General features: G+C 40.3%; 1 protein-coding gene across 6 annotated transcripts in view; it reads right to left on the bottom strand.

Annotated features, from left to right (window-relative positions):
- dpp9 (dipeptidyl-peptidase 9) overlaps positions 1-27,903 on the bottom strand; it is a 75,671-nt gene that overhangs the window by 7,115 nt on the left and 40,653 nt on the right. For all 6 annotated transcript variants that reach the window (XM_078424258.1, XM_078424257.1, XM_078424259.1 and 3 more), the window contains 10 exons: positions 27,392-27,502; positions 25,543-25,671; positions 24,219-24,280; positions 22,156-22,256; positions 21,295-21,472; positions 20,803-20,962; positions 17,862-17,941; positions 6,025-6,177; positions 4,027-4,162; positions 1,283-1,428 (listed from right to left, as the gene is read on the bottom strand). In XM_078424258.1, the coding sequence (XP_078280384.1) occupies positions 1,283-1,428; positions 4,027-4,162; positions 6,025-6,177; positions 17,862-17,941; positions 20,803-20,962; positions 21,295-21,472; positions 22,156-22,256; positions 24,219-24,280; positions 25,543-25,671; positions 27,392-27,502 (1,256 nt within the window). The remainder of the gene's footprint in view (positions 1-1,282; positions 1,429-4,026; positions 4,163-6,024; positions 6,178-17,861; positions 17,942-20,802; positions 20,963-21,294; positions 21,473-22,155; positions 22,257-24,218; positions 24,281-25,542; positions 25,672-27,391; positions 27,503-27,903) is intronic.

Genomic DNA, 27,903 nt, shown 5'->3' with positions numbered 1-27,903 from the left:
TTCTTAAAATCTCATGTACACACAGAATGGCTGTTGAGATTATCAGACTAAACACAAACAGCGGAAAATGCCAGCGATATGTCCAGCGGAAAGTGCCATTTTCACTACACTAATGGGCTGTGGGTTTATCAGGCGGAAGATAATTATTTTCCGGAACCAAACTGTTTGCAGCATCATCTGAAGTGGCATCCACCTTCTTTACAGTGTATCAGTCCAGCTAGTACTTCAGAGTACTGCTGGTGAACTTGGTAGTGAATTTCTGTGCCCATTGGTGAGGCCGAATCTGGAGTATGGTGTGCAGTTCTGGTCGCCAAATTATAGGAAAGATGTCGACAAAATGGAGAGGGTACAGAGGAGAATTACTAGAATGTTGCCTGGGTTTCAGCACTTAAGCTACAGAGAGAGGTTGAACAGGTTGGGTCTTTATTCTTTGGAGCGTAGAAGGTTGAGGGGGGACTTGATAGAGGTTTTAAAAATTTTGAGAGAGACGGACAGAGTTGACGTGGGTAGGCTTTTCCCTTTGAGAGTGGGGAAGATTCCAACAAGGGGACATAGCTTCAGAATTGAGGGACAAAAGTTTAGGGGTAACATGAGGGGTAACTTCTTTACTCAGAGGGTGGTGGCTGTATGGAATGGGCTTCCGGTGGAAGTGGTGGAGGCTGGCTCGATTTTATTATTTAAGAGTAAATTGGATAGGTATATGGATAAGAGGGGATTAGAGGGTTATGGTCTGAGTGCAGGTAGATGAGACTAGGTCAGGGAGAGTGGTCGGCGTGGACTGGAAGGGCCGAACGGGCCTGTTTCCGTGCTGTAGTTGTTATATGGTATGATGTTGGAACTGTCTCAGGTCTGAGGAGACCTACTTGTTTTCATTCCCAAAGGACTGAATCACTACACTTAACACATAATAAATTCAATAAATTATTTCTATAAGAGAATGATTCAAAATTTAATTCACACATCTATTCAGCTTGGATATATAAATCACTGTTGCATCATCACCTTCAAAATCCTGGAACATCCCACCTAGCAACATTGGAGTACATTCACTTGAAGTCTAACAGACTCAAGAGCACATACCAAAACCATCATCGAGAACAATGAGGAATAAATATCAATTGTGACAGCAAAGAGAATTAAATCAATGTACCACTACTAAAATTGACTCAAAATCTTTGGTTTTCTTCAGTTTGCACTCACATTTATTTAAATTCAAAAAATCTTTTAATTTAATCTTTTAAAAATAGCTCTTACAATTATAACTAAAAATATCTTGTCTTACCTGTGGCCCTCCATAAACAAAGAGTACTGTGGGGTACTTGTGAGCTGGCAGTAGGTTGTGAGGTTTGTAAAGCATGCCATACAGCTCGAATCCAGATTTACTATGGAAGCTGAAAATATCGGGTGCCACATAATCAGGAGGGCAACCTTTCAAAATAATGGAGAAAAGTTCAAACATATTCTACCAAATAACAGTATTATATAAGTCAGTTTGTCAGTTTTATTCCATTTTAGATAACAACATCACTGGTGACAGCATTGTTCAAATCATTGTCAAAACTCCCTCAATTAACCATTGGATTTGCAATCAATGTTGACCACTAGACACCATTCCAAACCTCAATTTCTGCTGAATGAAGAGATTATAGGCGAGGGATATCATTAGAGCTCCTAAACTGATGTTATTTGGACCAAAATAATTAACAGCTAGGTTTTCTATTTTTAATCATTAGTCAACAATCTGTTTCATAAATGCACAAATTGATGGCACATAAAATTAAGATTTACTTAAGATTTATTACCACAGGAAACAGAATTTATTCTGGATTGGAAAGCCACCAAACATTTGGATAAGTGAGAGAAGGAGCCCGGTAGCCCCTTAAGCCTTTGTTAACATTCAACAAGATTATGGCCAAAGTTAAATCTCAATTTTACTTTTTGAACAATTCCAAGCAATTTCTGCAGATTCCAAGTATCTGTTGGTCCAGCCTTAATATATATTTAATGATTTAATAATAAACATTAGTCTGTATAGATAATTCTTTGAAAAAATGCTTCTTGAAATGAGTCCCTCCCAGCATAGCCTGAGGGCAAGACTTGGTTATCTTATAATCAGGGGATTCATTTCCATGAAATAACTATTAAAAAATGTAAGAAAGGAAATTCCTGAAATAACATAAGGAGGCTACAAAGAGATATAAATAAGAGAGTGGACCAAAGATCTGGCATATAATATAAAGAAATGTGATGTCTAGTTTGACAAGGAAATAAAGAAGTGTTATCTAAATAGTGATAGATTGTAGAGCTAGGAGATGCAGAGAGTTAATAGGCCTGTTGCAGGATTTGTAAAAGACAACAAGTTAAATATTATTGTTCACTTGTAGAATGTTAAATATAAAAGTAGGAAGCTGGAATTTGCTACTCCTCCACGTCATCCAGTCCCCATCCTACTTAAATGGCCTTTGCTTAGTTCTGCAGTCTCTCTCCCCATCTCTATCATCTACAGTTTACTCGGGGAATGTAGTGTGCATTAAAATTGAAGCCCTCTCCCCTAATTCTCTCAGAGAGAAGTTGACATTTTCAGAAGAAATTAACATGCTCACTTCAATGTTCAGATTTCTTTAAAATTTCAAACTTCCACAAAGAATACAATTTTTGTTGTAATCTGTACTCAATAGGACAAATTTCAGATTATTTAACAACCTTCAGTTTGCCTATTTTCATTTAATTTTAAGCTTATGAGCACAAATCTAGCTGTGAAAATACATAAAACTGGCCAGGACCATATGAAATGTCTGCATCAGTTTAGAAAGAAAGCCAGCTCATCCCGGTCATCAAAGTAGTTAGGAAATATTACTCAATTCCAACCACTAGCCACACAGGCATATCTACATTACAAGAGCAGGCTTGCTGATTAATAACTGTTAGCCACATATCCGGTGACTTTCTTCTCTCCGAGAACCCAGGATACACCTTGGACTGTGTTAGCCTCAACTCGCTGAATTCCCCAACTGTTTACAGAATGAATTTGCAGAATCTTGGTTACAGTTTCAACGATCTGTCAACACAATAGCCGCCTAAAAACGTTGGATCGAATAGTAGGCTATGGAAAAAGTGTTAGTTTTCATATTAACTATGAATCCATGGATTTTAGGAGTAATATTGAAAGATATAATTGTGGATAACATCTATAAATTATTCCCTTTAGTAGCATAGGGGGGGGGGTGAACAACTCTTCATATCACACAATAAGGATTTTACGTTATACTTCCAACAGGACAGCCTGTATTCACCATTGACATCACTGAATGGTTCCAATTACTAAACAACGTTTACTTCTGTTCAAACAAATTAAGTGCCTAATTCAATGTTTCCAGCCAGTAGCCACATACTCCAAACACTTGAACTTTGTTTTGTAAGATCAGAAACAATTTTGCAGTAAATAATTTTAAAAAACAAGCTACACTAATCAGTTTTCACCAAAGTAGAGAGAAAGAAAGGTTCCACATATAGGTTAGCTATGTCTGCTTTACAATAGATACCAAGAAACGTATGATGGAAACACATAATTTTTTTAATTGTTGATTTCCTCTGTACACTAATTTCTTGCTGGGATGAAGATCCACAGGTACCAGCATGTCTTCAGAACAGCTTTGACATAATTCTTAATGCATGATCTGTGAAAGCTATCTCGAAAAGGCATCATGGTCATCTCAGTCCTGCCCTTACCTGGCTACCCATCCACATGCAAGATTCAATGACTAACAGGAAACATGGATTGCTTCTTGTTGTCCTCTCCCACACCATTTCCACCAAACTTTACTTGGCTCTGCAGCAAGCAAATAAGTTGAGCACTCAGGCAGTGACCTTACTGAAGATAATGCCTGTACAAATCTAGGCCAGAACCGTGGGTTGTGCAATCTCTCTTTTAATCAACATCATTGGAGATGCTAACCTATAGTATTTAAAATCCGACAATGCAAATAATAGTATTTCAAAAAGTCGCAATTCTTTCCAGACACTCACCTGCAGCTTCCATCATACTGGCACAGAATTCCGGCTCTTTGTGCAGGTGGTCATCTTCGGGACCTGTCAGTTTGTACACGTGGACGCATGGAGGAGTGCTGACATTACTGTAATGGCTGATGAACATGTCAAAGTTCTGAGGAAAATTAAAGAGATATTTTCAAGACAGGGTGCCATTGTATATAAATCACTAAATTTCCTACACTTTGAATGATCAGCTCCGAGGCCTGTTGGTTCAAAGTTCACAATATTAGAGATGTTTTAATAAGTGAACAGTTAAATGCACAACACAGCAGTGTTTATAAAACTATACGTACAAGTGTCTTCCCACCTTCCTTCTAGCCACCCTAAGACACCAGTTTACTTTTACCTATCGCTGGCAAATACCCCAAAACATACTGAAGGAAGAGCCAGTAACAAGAAACATTAATGGCATTTTTACTAACAGTTTATGATAATCCTTAGACTGAATACAAATGTCATCATCTTAATTCATCTTTCAAGATATCCATACCACAAATCAACCCAGAATATGTAGGTCAGTCACCGATAACCATGGAAAAATAGAAATAAATCCAGCAGATATGTTATGTTCAAATCAAAATTTAGCCACAGATAGTAAAAGAAAGAAGTCAAATGTGTAGGAAGGAACTGCAGATGCTGGTTTACACAAAAGATCGACACTAAATGCTGGACTAACTCAGCGGGACACGCAGCATCTCTGGATCGAAGGAATGGTCGATATTTCGGGTCGAGATCCTTCTTCAGACTTTACACTGAAGATACACAAAATACTGGAGTAACTAAGCGGGTCTCAACCAGAAACATCACCCAATCCTTCTTTCCAGAGATGCTACCTGTCCTGCTGAGTTACTCCAGTATTTTTTGTCTATCCTTAAAATAAGTCAAATGTCAGGACCCACTGCTTTCTGTCTCAGGGAATTAAAATAAGAGGAAATCAGGAAATCGACGATGTTTTTTTCTGTGATTCATGGAAACATTCCCCCCCCCCCCCCCCTCACCCCCCCCGGCCTATCCCCAGAATTCATCTTTCAGAAATAATCTGGATTAAGAAAACAGCAAATGACACTTTATCACTTCATGGAACAATCAATAATTACATGCCAAATGTTAGCATCATGCAGATTATTAGAATCCATTATTAGGAACAGATTAACTGATTGCTGGGGCACCTACAATCTGGTCAGCATACATTTGTAAAAGACAACTTATGTCCAATAAGATTGCGTTTTTTTTTGTTGAGAAGGCAGGTAAAAGATCATTCGAAACTTATAGAAATAAGATAGCCGGTATACGGCAAAGTTGCATATAAAAATAAGCAGGTACTGAATTGTGGGCAACTATTAATCTCGGAGGGAATAAATTAGGAACCAGAAGGCAAAATCGCGATATGAATTAATAGGAAGTCAAACAGACAGGATATAATTAGTGATACTTTCATGGATGTGTACTTGGGCCTCAATATTTTAATGTTTTTGCAAAGGATTTGGATTAAATTATGGCAATCTCATATCCAGGCCTGTTTATGACGCGAGCACAAAATGATTAGAAGATTAGAGTTGCAAAGATACACAGATATAAATGGGTAAAACTATGGCAGTTATGACAAGTGAGAAACTGTTCACCTTTAGCCCAACGTAGTTAGGTGAATACTGTACATCAGAATTATTTTTTTAAGGGATATGAAATGATTAATTGTGGAAAGTCTGAACAAATTAGAGGTACAATTTCAGAAATCAGTGGAATATTAGACTTAAATGTTAAAAGGCGCATTATGCTTTCAGGACTGGTTAGTGGACAGCATCATTTCAAACTCGAGTGAAGGTTCCAAATCAGAAAAGCTTCAGTTCTGTCCTTGGTTTTTCTTTGCATGGGATGATCACATTCTTTTTTTCCCTCCAATTTATTGAATACAAACCTAATTATTTTTAAACTTTCTTCACCATTTCTCCAGAATCCAGAAGTGAAAACACTCACCTGGCTCACTGAACAGCTGTGAGAGAAGCCACCTTTTGTTAGCTGAATTATTTCCCCTGGAGATTCATAATTTACCACATAGAGATGATGTTCTAATGGAGTGTCCTTTGTGGCTTGGAAATAAACTAACTTTGTGGCTTCATTCACCCAGATCTGGAAAATGCAAGAGGCACAAGTTGTATCAAGGAATAAAGCATTTTGTGGTCATGGACAGAACTTTAAACTAACACTCATTTAGCTTATCATGGGGAAATTCCCACCTTGTTGTTTTACTATTTGTTTGTATTCCTAAGTTCAAGACCACATTTCGTCTTACATAATACAACTATAATGACCTTCTATTGCACAGCTCTGCCCTTCTATTGCATAGCTCAAGACAATCTTTCTGGACATAACCAACAGTTGGAGAAAAAATATATAGCTATTAAGACTTCTTAGAAGTATCGAGAGAAAAAAAACATGTAATCATTTCTTGGGCCCTTTGCTGCACCCAATGTCGCAATGTTCACTACATGCTGCTCATGCATTGCTAACTTCAAGTAAATGAACAATCAAGTTTCTTTGCAATGACTTCTTTGATTCACTTGTTTGTAAACCCTAACTATCAAGACTCAAACATGAATAACGACTAGTTCAGTGAGGGCAACAAAGTACCCAGTGCTTCAATTCTGGGTCACTACCCAACAATACTTGCTGAGAGCCATGATGCGTGATAGGTTTAAAATCACCTGGGAGGAATAATTCTTTTTTTAAAGTTTAGTTTAGTTTATTGTCATGTGTGCTGAGGTACATTCTGTGGAAAAACAGCTGCTAACAGTTACCATCAACTCACTCATTGTTAGGGTAACTGGAGCTAGTAGAGCAAACTACCAGTCCTTTTAAATGAAAAGAAAAAATGAAAGTTTTACAAAAATAGTTGAAAACAGGAAGCAAAATGCATGGATAGATATTTTTATGTAAACAGAAATTTCTTTACAGGCCTAGCTTGAACTTTCAATTACAAGTTATTTTTGATAAATGTATAAGGAGCAGACCCACATGATAATGGTGCTGAATGCAAGTTAGGAGTCATGCAACCAAGAGGATTCCAGTTTGATATCCGAAATCAGTCTGAAAAATGATTGTTTACATGAAAAACCCGGGAGATATTTTAGTGAATTGATCAAGCTTTATATAAAGCTATTTACATTCCCTGTTGGCGGTTTGCGCAGTTGGTTAACCGCACTTTGGGTTGAAATAAGGTCAATATAATTGCTTTAACTATATTTATCCTTGGACTTATTCTGTGCTCTCAAGAAATCTGCTGGTGAATATACACTGTTCTTAATGTCTTTTTGATAATACAGTGCTAAACAATGCATTTATTAATAAGGCCCAATGTTTTACACAAATACATGAATGTTTAACACTGAGTAAAAAATAATTCCCTTATCATTTATCTATACACTGTAAATGGCTCGATTGTAATCATGTATTGTCTTTCTGCTGACTGGATAGCACACAACAAAAGCTTTTCACGGTACTTCGGTACGACAATAAACACAAATGAACTGAAAAACAAAGTGTTGGCTTTTAGTGATGTAAACTACCTGAGAATGTTTTAAAAGTATTATCCTTTCAATTCACATAGTTCACTGCTTACCTGCAAACCTTCAAAGGGTGGCTTTTCATTAGAGTTAGATTCCCAATCCCTTATTTTTCTCCAGAAATTATTTGTCTCCTACCTATATCATATGTATACATGTGGATTGTTTGGAAATGGGGGGGTTACAGGAAGATGTACATTCTTGTTCAATTACCAGGAGCGGTTGGAGCGGTTGGAGCGGCTGGTGCAGCGGTAAGTTTAAAAACCGAGCGCGGGGTTTTGTTCTCACAGCGGCCCAGGAGCGGTTGGAGCGGCCACTCTGCAACGTTCCATCACACTTCAAAAGAAGTGGTCTGGAGGAAGCCGCTGATTGGTGGAAGCGGACTAGAGGAAGCAGCTGATTGGGAGTAACCCCAGGTTTGTATTTCTGGTTTCTGTTTGTACTTTTTAGTTACCGGTTCAGTGAGTTAAGGGTTCAGTGAGTTAAGGGTTCAGTGAGTTAAGGGTTCAGTGAGTTAAGGGTTCAGTGAGTTAAGGGTTCAGTGAGTTAAGGGTTCAGTGAGTTCAGGGTACAGTGCTTTTTAGTAAAGGTACAGTTTAAAGGATTAAGATTTTTAAAGTGTGAGTGAGTTGATTTAATTTGGGGGTAAGACATGTCAGTTGAGATCGGCCCCGTGGAGTGCTCATCCTGCAACATGTGGGAGATCAGGGATATTGTTGGTGTCCCTGATGATTACGTGTGCAGGAAGTGTGTCCAGCTGCAGCTCCTGGCAGACCGCATTGAACGGTTGGAGCTGCGGTTGGATTCATACTGGAGCATCCACGATGCTGAGAAGGGCGTGAATAGCACGTACAGCGAGTTGACCACACTGCAGGTAAAAGTTAAGCGGACAGAAAGGGAACGGGTGGCCACTAGCCAGCGTAGCAGTAGGCAGGTGGTGCAGGAGTCCCCTGCGGTCATCTCCCTCCGAAACAGATATACCATTTTGGATACTGTTGGGGGAGATGGCTCATCAGGGGAAGGCAGCAGCAGCCAAGTTCATGGCACCGTGGGTGGCTCTGCGGTAAAGGAGGGGAGGTAAAAGAGTGGAAGGGCTATAGTAATAGGGGATTCAATTGTAAGGGGAATAGATAGGCGTTTCTGCGGCCGCAAACAAAACTCCAGGATGTTATGTTGCCTCCCTGGTGCACGGGTCAGGGATGTCTCTGAGCGGCTGCAGAACATTCTGGAGGGGGAGGGTGAACAGCCAGTTGTCGTGGTGCACATTGGCACCAACGATATAGGTAAAAAACGGGATGAGATCCTACAAGGTGAATTTAGGGAGCTAGGAGATAAACTTAAAAGTAGGACCTCAAAGGTAATAATCTCTGGATTACTACCAGTGCCACATACTAGTCAGAGTAGAAATAGGAATGGGAGCTGGAGCAGAGAGACAGAGGGGTGTAAAATGAGGGTAGAAGCAACAGGTAGCAAGGTGAAAAGTAAAAGTGGCAGGCAGACAAATCCAGGGCAAAAATCAAAAAGGGCCACTTTTCAACATAATCGTACATGGGGTAAGAGAGTTGTAAAAACAAGCCTGAAGGCTTTGTGTCTCAATGCAAGGAGTATACGTAATAAGGTGGATGAATTAAATGTGGAGATAGTTATTAATGATTATGATATAGTTGGGATTACGGAGACATGGCTCCAGGGTGACCAAGGCTGGGAGCTCAACATCCAGGGATATTCTATATTCAGGCGGGATAGACAGAAAGGAAAAGGAGGTGGGGTAGCGTTACTGGTTAGAGAGGAGATTAAAGCAGTGGAAAGGAAGGACATTAGCTTGGAGGAAGTGGAATCGATATGGGTAGAGCTACGAAACACTAAGGGGCAGAAAACGCTAGTGGGAGTTGTGTACAGGCCACCTAACAGCAGTAGGGAGGTTGGGGATGGCATCAAGCAGGAAATTAGAAATGCATGCACTAAAGGCGCAGCAGTTATAATGGGTGACTTCAATCTACATATAGATTGGGTGAACCAAACTGGCAGGGGTGCTGAGGAGCTGAGGAAGAGGATTTCTTGGAATGTTTGAGAGGTGGTTTTCTAAACCAACATGTCGAGGAACCAACGAGAGAACAGGCCATTCTAGACTGGGTATTGAGTAATGAGGAAGGGTTAGTTAGTAGTCTTGTTGTGCGAGGCCCCTTGGGCAAGAGTGATCATAATATGGTAGAGTTCTTCATTAGGATGGAGAGTGACAAAGTCGATACAGACACAAGTGTTCTGAACTTAAAGAAAGGTAACTTTGAGGGTATGAGGCGTGAATTGTCCAAGATAGACTGGCGATTGATGCTGAAAGGGTTGACGGTGGACATGCAATGGAAGGCATTTAAAGGTCGCATGGATGAACTACAACAAGAGTTCATCCCAGTTTGGCAAAAGAACAAACCAGGAAAGGTAGTGCATCCGTGGCTAACAAGGGAAATCAAGGATAGTATTAAAACAAAAGATGAAGCATACAGATTAGCCAGAAAAAGTAGCATACCAGAGCACTGGGAGAAATTCAGAGACCAGCAGAGGAGGACAAAGGGCTTAATTAGGAAAGGGAAAATAGATTATGAGGGAAAACTGGCAAGGAACATAAAAACAGACTGCAAAAGCTTTTATAGATATGTTAAGAGGAAAAGATTAGTTAAGGCAAATGTAGGTCCCTTGCAGTCGGAAACAGGTGAATTGATCATAGGGAACAAGGAGATGGCAGACCAATTGAACAAATACTTTGGTTCTGTCTTCACTAAGGAAGACATAAACCGTCTGCCGGAAATAGCGGGGGACCGGGGGTCTAATGAGATGGAGGAACTGAGGGAAATCCAGGTTAGTCGGGAAGTGGTGTTAGGTAAATTAAATGGATTAAAGGCAGATAAATCCCCAGGGCCAGATAGGCTGCATCCCAGAGTGCTTAAGGAAGTAGCCTCAGAAATAGTGGATGCATTAGTGATAATTTTTCAAAACTCTTTAGATTCTGGAGTAGTTCCTGAGGACCGGAGGGTAGCTAATGTAACCCCACTTTTTAAAAAGGGAGGGAGAGAAAAAACGGGGAATTATAGACCAGTTAGCCTAACATCGGTAGTGGGGAAAATGCTAGAGTCAGTTATTAAAGATGTGATAGCATTACATTTGGAAAGTGGTGATATCATCGGATAAAGTCAGCATGGATTTACCAAAGGAAAATCATGTCTGACGAATCTTATAGAATTTTTCGAGGATGTAACTAGTAGAGAGGATAAGGGAGAACCAGTCGATGTGTTATATCTGGACTTTCAGAAGGCCTTCGACAAGGTCCCACATAGGAGATTGGTGTACAAACTTAAAGCACACGGTATTGAGGGTTCAGTGTTGAGGTGGATAGAAAATTGGTTGGCGGACAGGAAGCAAAGAGTAGGAATAAACGGGTCCTTTTCAGAATGGCAGGCAGTGACTAGTGGGCTACCGCAAGGCTCAGTGCTGGGACCCCAGTTATTTACAGTGTATATTAATGATTTGGACGAGGGAATTGAATGCAACATCTCTAAGTTTGCGGATGACACGAAGCTGGGTGGCAGTGTTAGCTGCGAGGAGGATGCTAGGAGGCTGTAGAGTGACTTGGATAGATTAGGCGAGTGGGCAAATGCATGGCAGATGCAATATAATGTGGATAAATGTGAGGTTATCCACTTTGGCGGCAAGAACAGGAAAGCAGAGTATTACCTGAATGGTGACCGATTGGGAGAAGGGAAGATGCAACGTGACCTGGGTGTCATGGTGCACCAGTCATTGAAAGTAAGCATGCAGGTGCAGCAGGCAGTGAAGAAAGCGAATGGTATGTTGGCATTCATAGCAAGAGGATTTGAGTTTAGGAGCAGGGAGGTTCTGCTGCAGTTGTACAGGGCCTTGGTGAGACCGCACCTGGAGTATTGTGTGCAGTTTTGGTCTCCTAACCTGAGGAAAGACGTTCTTGCCTTAGAGGGAGTACAGAGAAGGTTCACCAGATTGATCCCTGGGATGGCGGGACTCACATATGAGGAAAGACTGGATAGACTGGGCTTGTACTCGCTGGAATTTAGAAGACTGAGGGGGGATGTTATAGAAACATATAAAATTCTTAACGGGTTGGAGAGGCTAGATGCGGGAAGATTGTTCCCGATGTTGGGGGAAGTCCAGAACCAGGGGTCACAGCTTAAGGATAAGGGGGAAGTCTTTTAGGACCGAGATGAGAAAACATTTCTTCACACAGAGTGGTGAGTCTGTGGAATTCTCTGCCACAGAAGGTAGTTGAGGCCAGTTCATTGGCTATATTTAAGAGGGAGTTAGATGTGGCCCTTTTTGCTAAAGGGATCAGGGGGTATGGAGAGAAGGCAGGTACAGGCTACTGAACTGGATGATCAGCCATGATCATATTGAATGGCGGTGCAGGCACGAAGGGCCGAATGGCCTACTCCTGCACCTATTTTCTATGTTTCTATGTTTCTATTTCAGATGAATACGTGGCTTGAAAAATGGTGCAAGGGGGAGGGATTCAAATTTCTAGGACATTGGAACCAGTTCTGGGGGAGGTGGGACCAGTACAAACAGGACGGTCTGCACCTGAGCTGGAATGGAACCAATGTCCTTGGGGGAGTGTTTGCTAGTGCTGTCGGGGAGGATTTAAACTACTGAGGTAGGGGGATGGGAGCATGAGCAGTGAGACAGAGGGATGTAAAATGAGGGTAGAAGCTATAGGTAGCAAGGTGAAAAGTAAAAGTGGCAGGCAGACAAATCCAGGGCAAAAATCAAATAGGGCCACTTTTCAACATAATTGTATAAGGGGTAAGAGTGTTGTAAAAACAAGCCTGAAGGCTTTGTGTCTCAATGCAAGGAGCATTCGTAATAAGGTAGATGAGTTGAATGTGCAGATAGTTATTGATGAATATGATATAGTTGGGATTACGGAGACATGGCTCCAGGGTGACCAAGGCTGGGAGCTGAACATCCAGGGATATTTAATATTCAGGAGGGATAGACAGAAAGGAAAAGGAGGTGGGGTAGCGTTGCTGGTTAGAGAGGAGATTAACGCAATAGAAAGGAAGGACATTAGCTTGGAGGATGTGGAATCGATATGGGTAGAGCTGCGAAACACTAAGGGGCAGAAAACGCTAGTGGGAGTTGTGTACAGGCCACCTAACAGTAGTAGTAGAGTTGGGGATGGCATCAAACAGGAAATTAGAAATGCGTGCAACAAAGGTAAAACAGTTATAATGGGTTACTTCAATCGACATATAGATTGGGTGAATCAAATTGGCAGAGGTGCTGAGGAAGCAGATTTCTTGGAATGTATGCGGGATAGTTTTCTAAACCAACATGTAGAGGAACCAACGAGAGAGCAGGCTATTCTAGACTGGGTATTGAGTAATGAGGAAGGGTTAGTTAGCAGTCTTGATGTGAGCCCAGCAGTCTTGGGCAAGAGTGACCATAATATGGTTGAGTTCTTCATTAGGATGGAGAGTGACATAGTTAATTCAGAAACAACGGTTCTGAACTTAAAGAAAGGTAACTTTGAGGGTATGAGACGTGAATTGGCCAAGATAGACTGGCAATTGATTCTTAAAGGGTTGACGGTGGATATGCAATGGAAGGCATTTAAAGACTACATGGATGAACTACAACAATTGTTCATCCCAGTTTGGCAAAAGAATAAATCAGGGAAGGTAGTGCATCCGTGGCTAACAAGGGAAATTAGGGATAGTATCAAAACAAAAGATGAAGCATACAAATTAGCAAGAAAAAGCAGCCTACCAGAGGACTGGGAGAAATTCAGAGTCCAGCAGAGGAGGACAAAGGGCTTAATTAGGAAAGGGAAAATAGAGTATGAAAGAAAACTGGCAGGTAACATAAAAACTGACTGCAAAAGCTTTTATAGATATGTGAAGAGAAAAAGATTACTTAAAACAAATGTAGGTCCCTTGCAGTCAGAAACAGGTGAATTGATCATGGGGAACAAGGACATGGCAGACCAATTGAATAACTACTTTGGTTCTGTCTTCACTAAGGAAAACATAAATAATCTGCCGGAAATAGCAGGGGACCAGGGGTCAAATGAGATGGAGGAACTAAGTGAAATCCAGGTTAGTCGGGAAGTGGTGTTAGGTAAATTGAATGGATTAAAGGCCGATAAATCCACAGGGCCAGATAGGCTGCATCCCAGAGTGCTTAAGGAGGTAGCCCCAGAAATAGTGGATGCATTAGTGATAATTTTTCAAAACTCTTTAGATTCTGGAGTAGTTCCTGAGGATTGGAGGGTAGCTAATGTAACCCCACTTTTCAAAAAGGGAGGGAGAGAGAAAACGGGGAATTACAGACCAGTTAGTCTAACATCGGTAGTGGGGAAAATGCTAGAGTCAGTTATTAAAGATGGGATAGCAGCACATTTGGAAAGTGGTGAAATCATTGGACAAAGTCAGCATGGATTTATGAAAGGTAAATCATGTCCGACGAATCTTATAGACTTTTTCGAGGATGTAACTAGTAGAGTGGATAAGGGAGAACCAGTGGATGTGTTATATCTGGACTTCCAGAAGGCTATCGACAAGGTCCCACATAAGAGATTAGTATGCAAACTTAAAGCACACGGTATTATGGGTTCAGTATTGATGTGGATAGAGAACTGGCTGGCAGACAGGAAGCAACGAGTAGGAATAAACGGATCCTTTTCAGAATGGCAGGCAGTGACTAGTGGGGTACCGCAAGACTCAGTGCTGGGACCCCAGCTATTTACAATATATATTAATGATTTGGACGAGGGAATTGAATGCAACATCTCCAAGTTTGCGGATGACACGAAGCTGAGGGGCAGTGTTAGCTGTGAGGAGGATGCTAGGAGGCTGCAAGGTGAATTGGATAGGTTAGGTGAGTGGGCAAATGCATGGCAGATGCAGTATAATGTGGATAAATGTGAGGTTATCCACTTTGTGGCAAGAACAGGACAGCAGACTATTATCTGAATGGTGGCCGATTAGGAAAAGGGGTGAAGCAACGAAACCTGGGTGTCGTGGTACACCAGTCATTGAAAGTAGGCATGCAGGTGCAGTAGGCTGTGAAGAAAGCGAATGGTATGTTGGCATTCATAGCGAGGGGATTTGAGTATAGGAGCAGGGAGGTTCTGCTGCAGTTGTGAGACCACACCTGGAGTATTGTGTACAGTTTTGGTCTCCTAATCTGAGGAAAGACATTCTTGCCATAGAGGGAGTACAGAGAAGGTTCACCAGATTGATTCCTGGGATGGCAGGACTTTCATATGAAGAAAGATTGGATAGACTCGGCTTGTACTCGCTGGAATTTAGAAGATTGAGGGGGGATCTTATAGAAACTTACAAAATTCTTAAGGGGTTGGACAGGCTAGATGCAGGAAGATTGTTACCGATGTTGGGGAAGTCCAGAACAAGGGGTCACAGTTTAAGGATAAGGGGGAAGTCTTTTAGGACCGAGATGAGAGAGTTTTTTTCCACACAGAGAGTGGTGAATCTGTGGAATTCTCTGCCACAGGTAGTCGAGGCCAGTTCATTGGCTATATTTAAGAGGGAGTTAGATGTGGCCCTTGCGGCTAAAGGGATCAGGGGGTATGGAGAGAAGGCAGGTACAGGATACTGAGTTGGATGATCAGCCATGATCATATTGAATGGCGGTGCAGGCTCGAAGGACCGAATGGCCTACTCCTGCACCTATTTTCTATGTTTCTATTACTGTTCTGTGGCTGAATATATTTGATATGGTTACACATGAACACTTTGCATCAGTCTTCATAACAGATTCATTACAAGCAGCAGGGTAAAATAGGAAGGTTACGAAATATTGAATATGATAAATACAAGGAAATATTAAGGGGCTTAGGATTTTTAAAATTGTTATATCATTGTATGCTGGATTCTGATAAGAAGCAGGAGAGGAAATAGCAAAAGTTGGGAAGTCTGCTGAAAGTGACACCTTTGTTCAATAAGGTTGAGAGAGATAAAATAAATAAACGACAATGAACCTAACACAAGACGGTGGATAATGAATTGAACAAAAAAGGGGCAGATTTAAATCATTGTTTGGAGAGGTACAGATTGAATCAAGGCCAGTCTCAATGGATTTGGTAAGGTGACAACAGGAGCACATATTATGCAATTGACATTGATTTTTAATAAGGTGTACAAGATCTCATATGATAGATCTCATATGATAGATCAGAAAAGTACACGTCCCTGGAATCCATCCAAAAATGGCTATTTGAATCCAAAATTGGATCCGTGATGAGCAAAGTCCTATGATTGGATTTTTGCTGAATGGAAGGCCTTTTGCAGGGATGTACAATAGGGCTCAATGCTAGAGGTCTTATTTTCCATGGTATACAAAAATTACTTGGATATGCAGGAACGTGAGCCTTGGATATGCAGGAACAATTGGCCGTGTATTTGATAATAAATGAAAAAAGCTGTAGATGCCAGGAAAGTAAAGTAAGGTGGGCAGAAAAGTGGGAAATTAATTTAAAATCTGCAGAATCTACAAATCTGAAAAGTGGGAAAAGCAAAAAGGGAAAGTGTAGAGGAACAGAACATGTGGACAGATCCTTGTAGTCCAATACGAATGTACACACATCCTTGAAGTCTGTAGGGAAGGTAGAGTAGGAAGCATATGGAATCTTGCCCTTATTGACCAAGGCATTATACATATGACCTGGACGGTTATGCTTAAACTGAACTAAAGGCCAAGTAGGCCTCTGCTTAATTATTGATATAATTTCAGTCATCTCATTACAGGAAGCTGATACAATTACACTAAAGATGGCATAAAGGAGTTGATGAGAACAATTCCAGAGCAGAAGGTGAATTGCAATGCATGACTGACTAGACTTCATTGTTTAGAACAGAGCAAGGGAAGTGTTATTCAGGTTTAACAAATGTAAATTCTAGACATGGTGAATAGCAAGAATATATTTAACTGGGCTTTGCAGCCCATAACTTGGGGACGTATTTTAAAAGATAATGGGCGGAAAGATAAGAGTTAAAGTGTTTATTCACAAAATGCTGGAGTAACTCAGCAGGTCAGGCAGCATCTCAGGAGAGATGGAATGGGTGACGTTTCGGGTCGAGACCCTTCTTCAGACTGATGTCAGGGGGGCGGGACAAAGGAAGGATATAGGTGGAGACAGGAAGATAGACAGAGAACTGTCTAAAGTTGGAGAAGTCAATGTTCATACCGCTGGGCTGTAAGCTGCCCACGGAAATATGAGGTGCTGTTCCTCCAATTTCCGGTGGGCCTCACTATGGCACTGGAGGAGGCCCATGGCAGAAAGGTCAGACTGGGAGTGGGAGTTTAAGTGCTCAGCCACCGGGAGATCAGGTTGGTTAAGGTGGACTGAGCGAAAGTGTTGAGCGAAACGATCGCCGAGCCTGTGTTTGGTTTCGCCGATGTAAAGAAGTTGACATCTAGAGCAGCAGATGCAATAGATGAGGTTGGAGGTGGTGCCGGTGAACCTGTCTCACCTGGAAAGACTGTTTGGGTCCTTGGATGGAGTTGAGGGGGGAGGTAAAGAGTTAAAGTGTAGTATGCATGAAAATAGGCCCTATGGTCCACGCCAACAAAGATGTCAATCTGAACTTGCCTTTGAGGGCCTATATCCCTCTTATTCACATGGCTGTCCAAATGTCTTTTGAACATTGTAATTATACCTGCTTTGACAACTTCCTCTGGTAGTTTGTTCCATATACCGACCACTTTCTGTGTGAAAATATTACCCGTGGGTTCATTTTATATCCTTCCCCTCTCAATTTAAATTCACACACTCCAATTTTCCTATAAGAGTAGGAATTCCTTGATTTTCCTACCGCGGGAAAAAGACCACATCCATCCACTTATATCCTCATGTTTTTTTTAATACTCCAATAAGGTCATCCCTCAACGTCCTACCATTTAGGAAAAATAAAAGACCCTGCCTATCTAGCCTCTCCTTATAATTCAAGCCGTGCAGTCCCAGTAACATCCTTGTGAATCTTTTCTGCAACCTTTCCATCTTATTTACATCCTTCCTCCAACTTGGCAACCTGAATTACATAGAATTGAGTTGATTGTTTTCTTCAGCAAGCACATGGAGAAAAATATTTTAGGGTTAAAGTCTAGTTATGATGCCATTTAGTTTATAACTATAATCAATCATAATTAGCACTGTCATGCCCATTAGCAAAGTCACAGATTTTCATACCCCATCCAATGTAGGCTTACCCTTGAGCCATGTCTTGCAAGCACCTCCCACTCACCACTAGTTAGTGCAAGCTCCTCTTTGACTAGGCATTTAAAATCATCTGAAAATGAGAGAATAATTAGTCAAAAGCCACAGCACAAAAACAAAATTACACAAAGTAGCTGGCAGAGAGAAAATAAAGTGACTTTGCTTTTACAACTAATGACTAGTAACATTTCCTCTCCGAAAACAAATGAAGTACAATACAAGATACAAAAGCACTGAAATCTTGGAAAACGAAACAGTAGATTTTGACTGCTCTCTTGCCAGAAAGCAGGAGACTAAATTGAAAAGACAATCCAGAAAAAAAATAAAAATTCTATGCAATAATAGAATCTGTTACTTTGCTGAAATGTTGTTGCTCTTATAGGATGCTCAGACAGAAACAAAATCCTGGCTAAATTAGTAATTGACACACTGGTCTAATTCCAAACCCACACTTCAAAGAACTTTTATTAGGAATCATTTTAACTTCTGGTTCTTCAATTTCTGTTATTCCAGTCAGTGTAAACGAACATAGTTAAAATATAGCTACAGGAAATCAATGTAAAATGAGGCAAATGTCAGAGCTTTGAACTGATAGGTTTGAGCAATTTTGATGGAGTTACCCAAAGTATAATTTACTGGTACATCTGTCTCTAAACTTCAGAGACCAGTGCCATGCTTCCGATGAGATTCTGCTCCAAATGCAAACATGAAAATAGAAACATGTATTGAAGAGTGCCCCCTACTGGAGAGGATTCACTTGTATTTGGAAGAGAATGAGATAATTAGGGACAGTCAGCATGGCTTTGGCCGTAGCAGATTATGCCTTGCTAAGTTGATTTTTGTTGAGGAAATGGGCAAAGATGATTGATGGGGGTTGGGTAATGAATACTGTCTACATGGATTTTAATAAGGTATTTGACAAGGTCCCTTGTGGTAGGTTTAGGTTAGAGATACAACATGGAAACAGGCCCTTCAGCCCACCGAGTTTGCGCCGACCAGCGATACCTGTACATTAGCACTATCCTACACAAACTAGGGAAATTTACAATTGTACCAAGCCAATTAACCTGCAAACCTGTACGTCTTTAGATTTGTGGAAGAAACCGGAGCTCCCCGAGAAAACTCACACTGGGGAGAACGTACAAACCCCATACAGACAGCGCCCATAATCAGGATCGAACCCGGGTCTCTAGCGCTGTATGGCAGCAACTCTACTGCTGTGCCTAAGTTGATTCAGAAGATTAAGGTGCATGGGATCCACAGTGAATTGGTAGGTTAGATTCAGAACTTGCTTACCCATAGAAGGGTAGTGATGGTGCTATTCAGGCTGGAGGTCTGCGACCAGTAGTATTCTACAGGGATCAATGCTGGCACCTCTATAGGTGTATATCTCAATGACTTGGACAAAAATGCAAATGAGTAGGCTTGTAAATTTGACACAAAGAAATTAGTGGAGATGTGGAATGTGAAGAAGGCTGTCAAAAGATACAGCAGATATTGATCAGACAGAGAGAGAGTAAATTGCAGCTTTATAAAACTCTGGTTAGCCACATTTGAAGTATCGTGTGTGGTTCTGATTGCCCCATTACAGGAAACATGTGGACACTTTGGAGAGGGTGCAGAAGAGGTTTACCAAGATTTACCCAGAAGGAGATGGACAAACTTGGATTGTTTTCTCTGGAATGTCAAAGTCTGAACGGAGGCATAATAGAAATTTAGAAAATGGGAAGCATAGAAAGGGTAGGCAGTCAGAATATTGTCCCCAGGGTAGAAATTAGAAATATTAGAGGGCATAGTTTTAAGGTGAGAGGGCACACATGAGAACAGTGGGTGCCAGAACACATTGCCAGGAGTGGTGGTGGAAGAGAAGATTGTAGCATTTAAGATGCTTTTAGATAGGTGCATGAATATTCAGGGATAATGGGAAATAGATCACATGTACAAATTGCAAAGGATAATCTTTTGAACATTACCCCTGCATTACCTATGGTGGCAGGGTGGGAGGGGAGAGAAAGAGTGGGGAAGTGTTAAGATCCGGGGTGCAAGAGAGATGAGATCTGATTTTAGGTCTCTGTCAAGGGCAATAGCTCAGAGATATCTGTGGGGAAAGTTTCATTATCATGGCAAGTACAGCAGAGGCAGGGGAACTGGTAGCTTAGAAATGGAATCCTTACAGTGGCAGGGAAGACAAAGTACAGTTGAGATGCCTGTGGGCTTTGAATAGATGTTCATCACTAATTTATTTCCCCACGGTGGAGACAGACATTTAGAAAAGGAAGAGTCAGAAATGGACCACCGTGAGAGTGGTGTAGAAAATGACAGCAAAAATGAAGAAATATTTCAGATCAGTACAAGTGCAGGATGCATTGTCAATATAATCATCAATGTATCAGAAAAGGTTTTAAAGAAAAAGGATCCGAGTTGGACTGAAATAAGGATTATTCTATGGACCCATGCAAGTTGCTATTGCTCACCTTTCAATCGCAAGAATACAAGTAGAGAAAAAGAGATGCAAGATCAACCGAAGATATTTCCTCCCCCCTTTGAGACATGTATAACTTGAATCAAAAACAGTATTTCCTCCACACTCCCAGTCAACTGCTGAGATCTAATGTGAAATATCACAGACCATCTTCAGTCACGTTTCTCACCATCAAAGGCCAATATCACAAAATTGGTTAGAAACATTATGAGAATGTTTGCATTGGAAAGCAGCGAATGTATACCAATGTAAGGTTCACTATTCGAGAAGAACTTCTCAGTATCTGGGTATTCCATTTTAAGCCAGCGATGTCAGATTAAAAATGCACAAAACTAAATATCCTTTATTGTTTCACACTACGATACACTTTCATACCCTAATAACCAAATTATTACGTGGTCATATGATCATTCCACAAGATAAATTGTTAAAAGGAAAGAGCTTTAACTCACCTGCACTTGGATTGAATTGCTTTGCCCATTGGTAGCAGCCTTGTTTTAAAATTGATGTCATTCTATATAAATGGCAAAACCCAGTTTGTGATTCATTTGCCCAGATAAAAGTTACTTCATCATCTCTAGTTTGTACAAAGGGATAAAATATGTCGTGGACCTGGGTGAAAGTAGAAAATAACAATGAAATTCGTTTTGTACGTACAGTACGGGCACATGGTACGAAAATGTGAAATCACAAAAGGCCACTTATACAACCCCCAAAGTACACATAGTGTGCAAATTTCCCACTGCTGATTCCATTCAATTATTCTGCCCACTGAAGATTGCATTTGAGGATCATAAAGTACAAATGCACAATCAATTTGTGAGATGCTTCATCTATTTAGCCTCACATTTGGCACGATTTGCTACTGGACTGCTGCTTTCAAATGGACAACACCTTATTTGTTGAGCTGCTCTAAAAAAATCTAGCCAAAAGCTCTTACTTACATTTATCCAAATATCAGTTATTTCTTCATAAATAATGTGTGGATGAACATTTTCTGGCACAGCCTCTACAAACTTAATCCGTTCATTTTCATCCTTGGTTACCGGAATAAATAATAACGTTGGGATCAGTACTAAATGGAGTCTTTGTTGAGGTCGATCAAGTAACACTGCCCAAGCACTATGATAAAGAGGAAAGAGAAGAGGCAAGTTATTCACCTGTAATTTTGGGTATCCAGGAACTCTCTCACCAGAATAAGCATTTGGTGTCACATTAGAGCCAGTAAATTTAAGGTAAATGGGCATTTTTACCGTTGCATATTGTGAGTTGAATATTCTGTGTCCTCAAGGTGGCAGTCTTTGCAGACACCAAAGGAGACTCAATTGTTTAAGAATGCAAACACATTACTATCTGGGCCTTGGGGTCATACCTGTCTCCTTTCAAGAGACAAATGCCTTACTTTCAGAAATAAATACTCCCATTGTTTCTGCCAAATTGGGCCATTTTCTTTGCAGGAAAGAAGCACCTCAATGGTAAGTAGACCCTGTTAAATTTACTTTTAACAACTCTCTTAAAAGGAGATGCTCATGCAGTACTCAAAGAAGTCAAACAATTGAGGATTTAGATACAAATCAACTGGTCTACTAAAAACCAGCTAAAAGCAAGTGATAACAAAAGCAATTAAGCTCCATGCAACTTGGAATACAAATATTTTTGAACTGTGAAAGTTCACAGATAAATTACATTGGTATCTTCATGTCCTTTACAGCTTGTAAGAGCTTACTATATGTTCAATATTATTACATCGTGGCTACATTTTCTGCAAAGTGGCAATTACAGAATCCACAAAGAAGGAAACATACAAATTTCCATCTTTCGTCCATCCAGCCCGTGCTATGTATTCAACGCCAGGAAAAAGAATTTCAAATGGCTGAACCAGCTCTTTGTCTTCCGCATTCAGAATCTGCCAAAGGAAGAAAACAATGTATTAGGATTAAACGTGCTATGTTGCATATTGAGCCTATAAAAAACACACACCTTAACTTAGACTCGGTGTAATGAACACAAGTTTGCAGATGACACAAAAGCAGGTAGGAAAGCAAACTACGAGGAGGAATCAACAAATAAGCAAAAGGATACATGTTGACAGTATTGGCATTCATGCAGGTCACAAAGTATCTTATAGGGAAATATGATTTTTGTTTATTTTATCTGAGTGACCTTGCTCGAGATAAAAAGTTATCCTGCGTGATTAAGAAAACAAATGGATCATTGGCCATTTTGGAAGATGTGTGCAGTGCAAAAGTTGTGCTTCAGTTGTAAAAGGCTCCGTTCAGGTCAAACCCTCTGGCTTCTTATTTAAGAGAAGACATACTTGGTTTGGAGAAAGTCATGAGGAGATGTTTTAAAAAAGAGCAACTGAGTGAACAGGACTACTACAGAATTTAGCAGAATGAAGGCAGTTTCATTGAGACACATTGCACTGAAGTGTTTAACTCGCCAGATGAAAAACAAAAGAGTTATTGGAAATCTGAAATAAAAACAAATGCTGGAACACTCAGTAATTTAATTAGCATCTGGAAAACAAAACATGACCAATGCCTCAGTTCAAAAACCCTTTGTCAGAATATATAACAGTACAGCCCAGGAACAGACTCTTCAGTGCTGAACATAATGCCAAGTTATACTAATCTCCTCTGCTACATGTAATCCATTTCTCTCCATATCTTGCATATCCAAGAAACAGACTGGAGTAATGCTGTGGCACTGTTTACCCAGGTGAGGGCATCTAGGACAAGGGAATGGAAATTTTCAAAAAGGCTTCAGCTACATACGAGTAGGAATTCCTGTAGGTTATGAATTTTTTTAAATTCCACTCCTGCTCCATTTCGTATATTTATGTGCTCAAAAATAAACAAAGGGTGTGAAATCAGCTTGTTCCACAAGTAATTAAATGCATCACCATTCTGATTTCCGAGTAAATTAGAACAATGCAACTCACAAATGAGGTTACTTATTTCCAATCCTTAGGCAAGCTTTTAGAAGTTGATATCAACAGGTACAGCATTCTGCTTTTTCTACCACCATTTTAGGTAGGCCATTCAATGTCCTAACAATGCAGAAAATAAATATTCTTGTTGACATTAAATTTATATCCTCAGTGGAAAAGGCATGTCCCATCTATTTAATCTTATTAAAACACCTTAATTTTTAACAACACTTCCAGATTTCTTAACCTTTTACATTTCACCACTAATCTTTCAATTTTCCTTCCCCACTCTTTCCAAAACGTCAGTTTGATGTCCAATTCTTCCTATTATACATTTGACCCATGTATCATAACTATTCGGGTAACAGAAATTTGCCTTTACGGAATTCACAAATCAATCCTCATAAAATTGGATCACATAAATTTACATGAAAAAGTAAATATAGCCATTTTCTTCCCATCTCATTTCTTGACGCACCCATAAATGATGCGGTTTACGGAAAATAGAGATGCGGTCCATTTTCTAGGATTGCCAGTTCATCGAATACCAAAGCAAGGGTTGCCAGTTCATCGAATACGAAAGTCTACAGAAGTTGAGGAAGCATGGAAATTTGTTTCAAATTAAACAAGCCAAATGGTTCATGGCCTTAAGGAGAAAAAAGGAGTGGAGCAGTAAGAAATGTTTAGCAGGCCACACAGTATCTTTGGAAGGAGAAAAAAAAGTAAATATTTCAAATCAAAGATTCTTCGTCAGATGTGACCTGACCTGCTGAGAGTTTACAACATTTTCTGGTTTGGTTTCAGATTTCTAGCAGTTTTTTCCCCCAGTTTTTTTTATTGACAGGGGGAAAAAAAGGGTTGCCTGATTAATTATCTGAACCTTCCAGTAGAAATACACAATTTCCAGCCATCCAATACATTTAAATGAATACTCACCGCCCCATGGCTATCTGTTCTGAACTCAGATAACTTAAGTGTTATCTTGGGATTCTTACTTCCTGTAAGAACGAGATATTGAAAAATCGCAATGTTAGTTCTCAGCAGGAAAGTCTTAAAGAAAGATTTGCCTACTGCTGTGCAATTTCAATTATTTAAACTAGTACAATCGTCAAGATCATCATTGGCAAGGTCAGAATTTATTATCCGTAAGGAGAGCTGCTTTCTTGAACTGCTAGTCCTTCTGTGAAGATATCCACATGATTCTCACATGGAATAAAACATGCCTCAAAAACAGTGGCTCATTATGGTTTAAACAATTTTAAACAATTCTCCCTCTCAATAAAACTGAGAAAATAGATTAGCATTGTAAAAGCCTGAGAGCATTCGATCTGTATAACAACTTAAGTACTTAAAAAATACTGCAAAACTTTGAATACTACATCTTTTAAGTAAAATCTATCCAAATGTTTGTTATATAATCAGATATTATCATATGCTGATTGACCATCTATGGTCTTTGGATTCCCTCATCACCTCCAGTTGGATTTGATGCAAATTGTCCGTGTGTTGAAAACTGCTATCTCCTCTTTTCATGCTTGATTACTCAGCTCCACAGTAGAGTAGCTTCTCTACGGTTTGAGCTTGCTGCTACAAAGAAGTTTTCAAACTAGGAAGTGTTCATGAGAGTTTTGTAGCCAAAACAAGAACTGTGGTTGCTTTGCTCACTTCCAGTGGGAGCTGATGAGAGATCAGGACAGTTGGCCAATGCAGAGTAATTGCTCCATGTCCCTAGCAATAGCTCTCACTCATCTCGCTGGACAAGGAGCAGAACCAAAATCCAAAGCTCAGCATCGAGCAGATTCAGCATCTGTCCTAGCATGCCGAATGCCAGCCCTCACAAGCAGCCTGCCCACATTACACCGGGGGAGATTAATGGATGCAGAAGTGCCAGGGAGCAGGGTTTTGCAATGTTACTGGTGCAGCAAATTGTAGCAAGAGAGTCACTCAGGATTCACACTGGGTTTCTGGCACAATAATGAGTCAATAAAGATGTAATGCTATAATTGCATGTCTTTAACGCTAATTCCATTTGTGCACATATTACCAGGAACCCACCCCGAGTGCTAAGCAAGGCATCAGTGAATTGTTTCAGATTTAAGGACATTAAGAAGGAAGTTTATATAAATTCCACTGAAATGCATAGTTAGTTACCTCATCAAATAAATTGCTATTTTAAGCTTATGTATATTATAAAACTTCTGTATTTATCATTATTCTTTTATTAAGCCAGTATATTGTAGATCAAGATTCTATGTCTAACCTGTTCTTGGGTATCTGTAGGCATCAGCTTTCCTCTCTTCCAGTGCAGGGGAGGGTACATGAATGATTTCCACTTCTGATTCATCTACCTCTTCATACAAGAGACAATAAGTCCTCACACCATCTGAATCTGAAAAGCAAGTCAAGTCAAGATGATACTGACAGTCAAATGAATCTCCAATGTGTTTGCCTCCTGATATTGAATTCATATATAGATTTGGGTTGTGACAAGTTGCTTGAAAATTGATCGAAAAATTGACTAAACTAATGTTCAAGAAAATAGTTATTGGATTGAGTCATACAGCACAAAATCTGGTCCTTTGGTCCACCCTGTACATATTCCCAATCAAGAATCCATTGATACCAAACCCATTTGCTAGAAATTGGTCCTTAGCATTCCACGCCTTGGAGATTCCAGTGATCAACAAATACATTTTCAATGTTATGAAGCACCTGCCTCCACAATCTTCTCAGACAGTGCATTCCACGCTGCAACAGTGAAGAAATCTTTCTTCAGACTGCCTGTGACCTTTTTACTCCTCACCTGAAACCTATGCTTTCTGGTTTTAAAGGTTTTTGTAATGGAGGTAGATTCTCGTATTCACATTATCTATGTCCTTCATAATTTTGTACATTTGTCAGGTCCCTAGTCGGTCTCTTCCGCTCCAAGAATAACAACCCACCTGTCTAATCCCTCCTAGTTACTAAAACACTCAAAACCAGGCAACATCCTGCTAAGATAGGTTGAGGGGCAGGCCGTGTAGAGGAAGCAAGGACTCTGCAGAAGGATGAGGACAGGTTAGGAGAGTGGGCAGAGCAGTGGCAGATAAAATTCAGTATAGCAAAGTGCAGAGTCATGCATTTTGGTAATAAGAATAAGGGCACAGATTATTTTCTAAATGGAGAGAGAATCCAGAAATCAGAGGTGCAAAGGGACTTGGGAGTGCTGGTGCAGGACACCCAAAAACATAATTTGCATGTCGTAGTAAGGAAGGCAAATTCAATGCTAGCATTTGTACCAAGAGAACTGGAATACAAAAACAGAGATGTAATGCTGAGGCTCTATAAGGCTCTGGTCAGGCCGCATTTGGAGTACTGTGAGCAGATTTGGGCCCCATTTCTGAGGAAGGATATGCTGGCTCTGGAGAGGGTCCAGAGGAGGTTTACAAGAATGATTCCAGGAATGAGTGGGTTAGCACATGATGAGCGTTTGACAGCACTGGGCCTCTACTCGCTGGAGTTTAGAAGATTGAGGGAGGACCTCATTGAAACTTACAAAATAATGAAAGGCATAAATGATATAGTGGATGTGGAAAGGATGTTTCCATTGGTGGGAGAGTCTAGGACCAGAGATCTCAGCCTCAGATTTAAAGGGCGCTCTTTTAAAAAGGAGGTGAGGAGGAACTTCTTTAGTCAGAGGGTAGTTAATCTGTGGAACTTACTGCCAGAGGGCTGTGGAGGCCAAGGCAGAGATAAACAAGTTCTTGATTAGAACGGTGTCAAGGATTATGGGGAGAAGGCAGGAAAATGGGATTAGGTGGCAGAGATCAGCCATGATTGAATGGCAGAGTAGACTAGATGGGCCAAATGGCCTAATTCTACTTCTATAACTTGTGAACATCTCCTCTGCACCTTCTGCAATATAATCACATCCTTTCCAAGGTGTACTGAATAGAACCGCACATAATACTTCAGATGTGGCCTAACTAAAGTCATACCATGACCTCCATGTTATAGTAAAAACATGAAACTTGGAATGTAATGAGCATATTTAGTTCATGTTGAACTTGATCTTTCATTGTTTGAAATGAAGGATTCATTGGGAAAAATATAGTTTGCTAAATTCATACCTTCTGTTCCTGTAGGACACCACCAGTAACCTGTAAACCTGTCAAATTCTTCCTGAATTACAAAAGTTGCTACTCCTGCAGATTTAGGGTCTTCTACTACATTAGGCAAACCTGGAAAACAGGTGATCATATCCGTCAAAATATATTCTCTGTTCAGTATAAAGGAACAATAAAGCAAAAGCTCAGCATGTTTCTCAGTCACAATACTAAACTTACCCACTGAACATTTTAAGCAAGGTGGGTATATTGCATGAATACTAAATTGAAGATTACCCACTGCAAGTCATTGCCATTCACAAAATCCATATTTAAGGAATTTTTGCAAGTTTTTCGCCTAAGGAACATTTCCAGCTTCTACACGGCGCTGCAATTTTGATCTTTACACTAAATTTCACCAAATGTTAACCTGTTCAAGCAGTTTAATCTTGCATTGTTTTGCACCCCACAGGATTAATCAATGATTGACGCAGATTCCACTTAGTTCAATTAGTAATATTTCCTTTCTGTGTTCG

Source organism: Rhinoraja longicauda, chromosome 28 (assembly GCF_053455715.1).
Source record: "Rhinoraja longicauda isolate Sanriku21f chromosome 28, sRhiLon1.1, whole genome shotgun sequence".
Classification (NCBI taxonomy): Eukaryota; Metazoa; Chordata; class Chondrichthyes; order Rajiformes; family Arhynchobatidae; genus Rhinoraja; species Rhinoraja longicauda.
The sequence above is the reverse complement of the archived record's forward strand: the minus strand, read 5'-3'. Positions and strand labels throughout refer to the sequence as shown.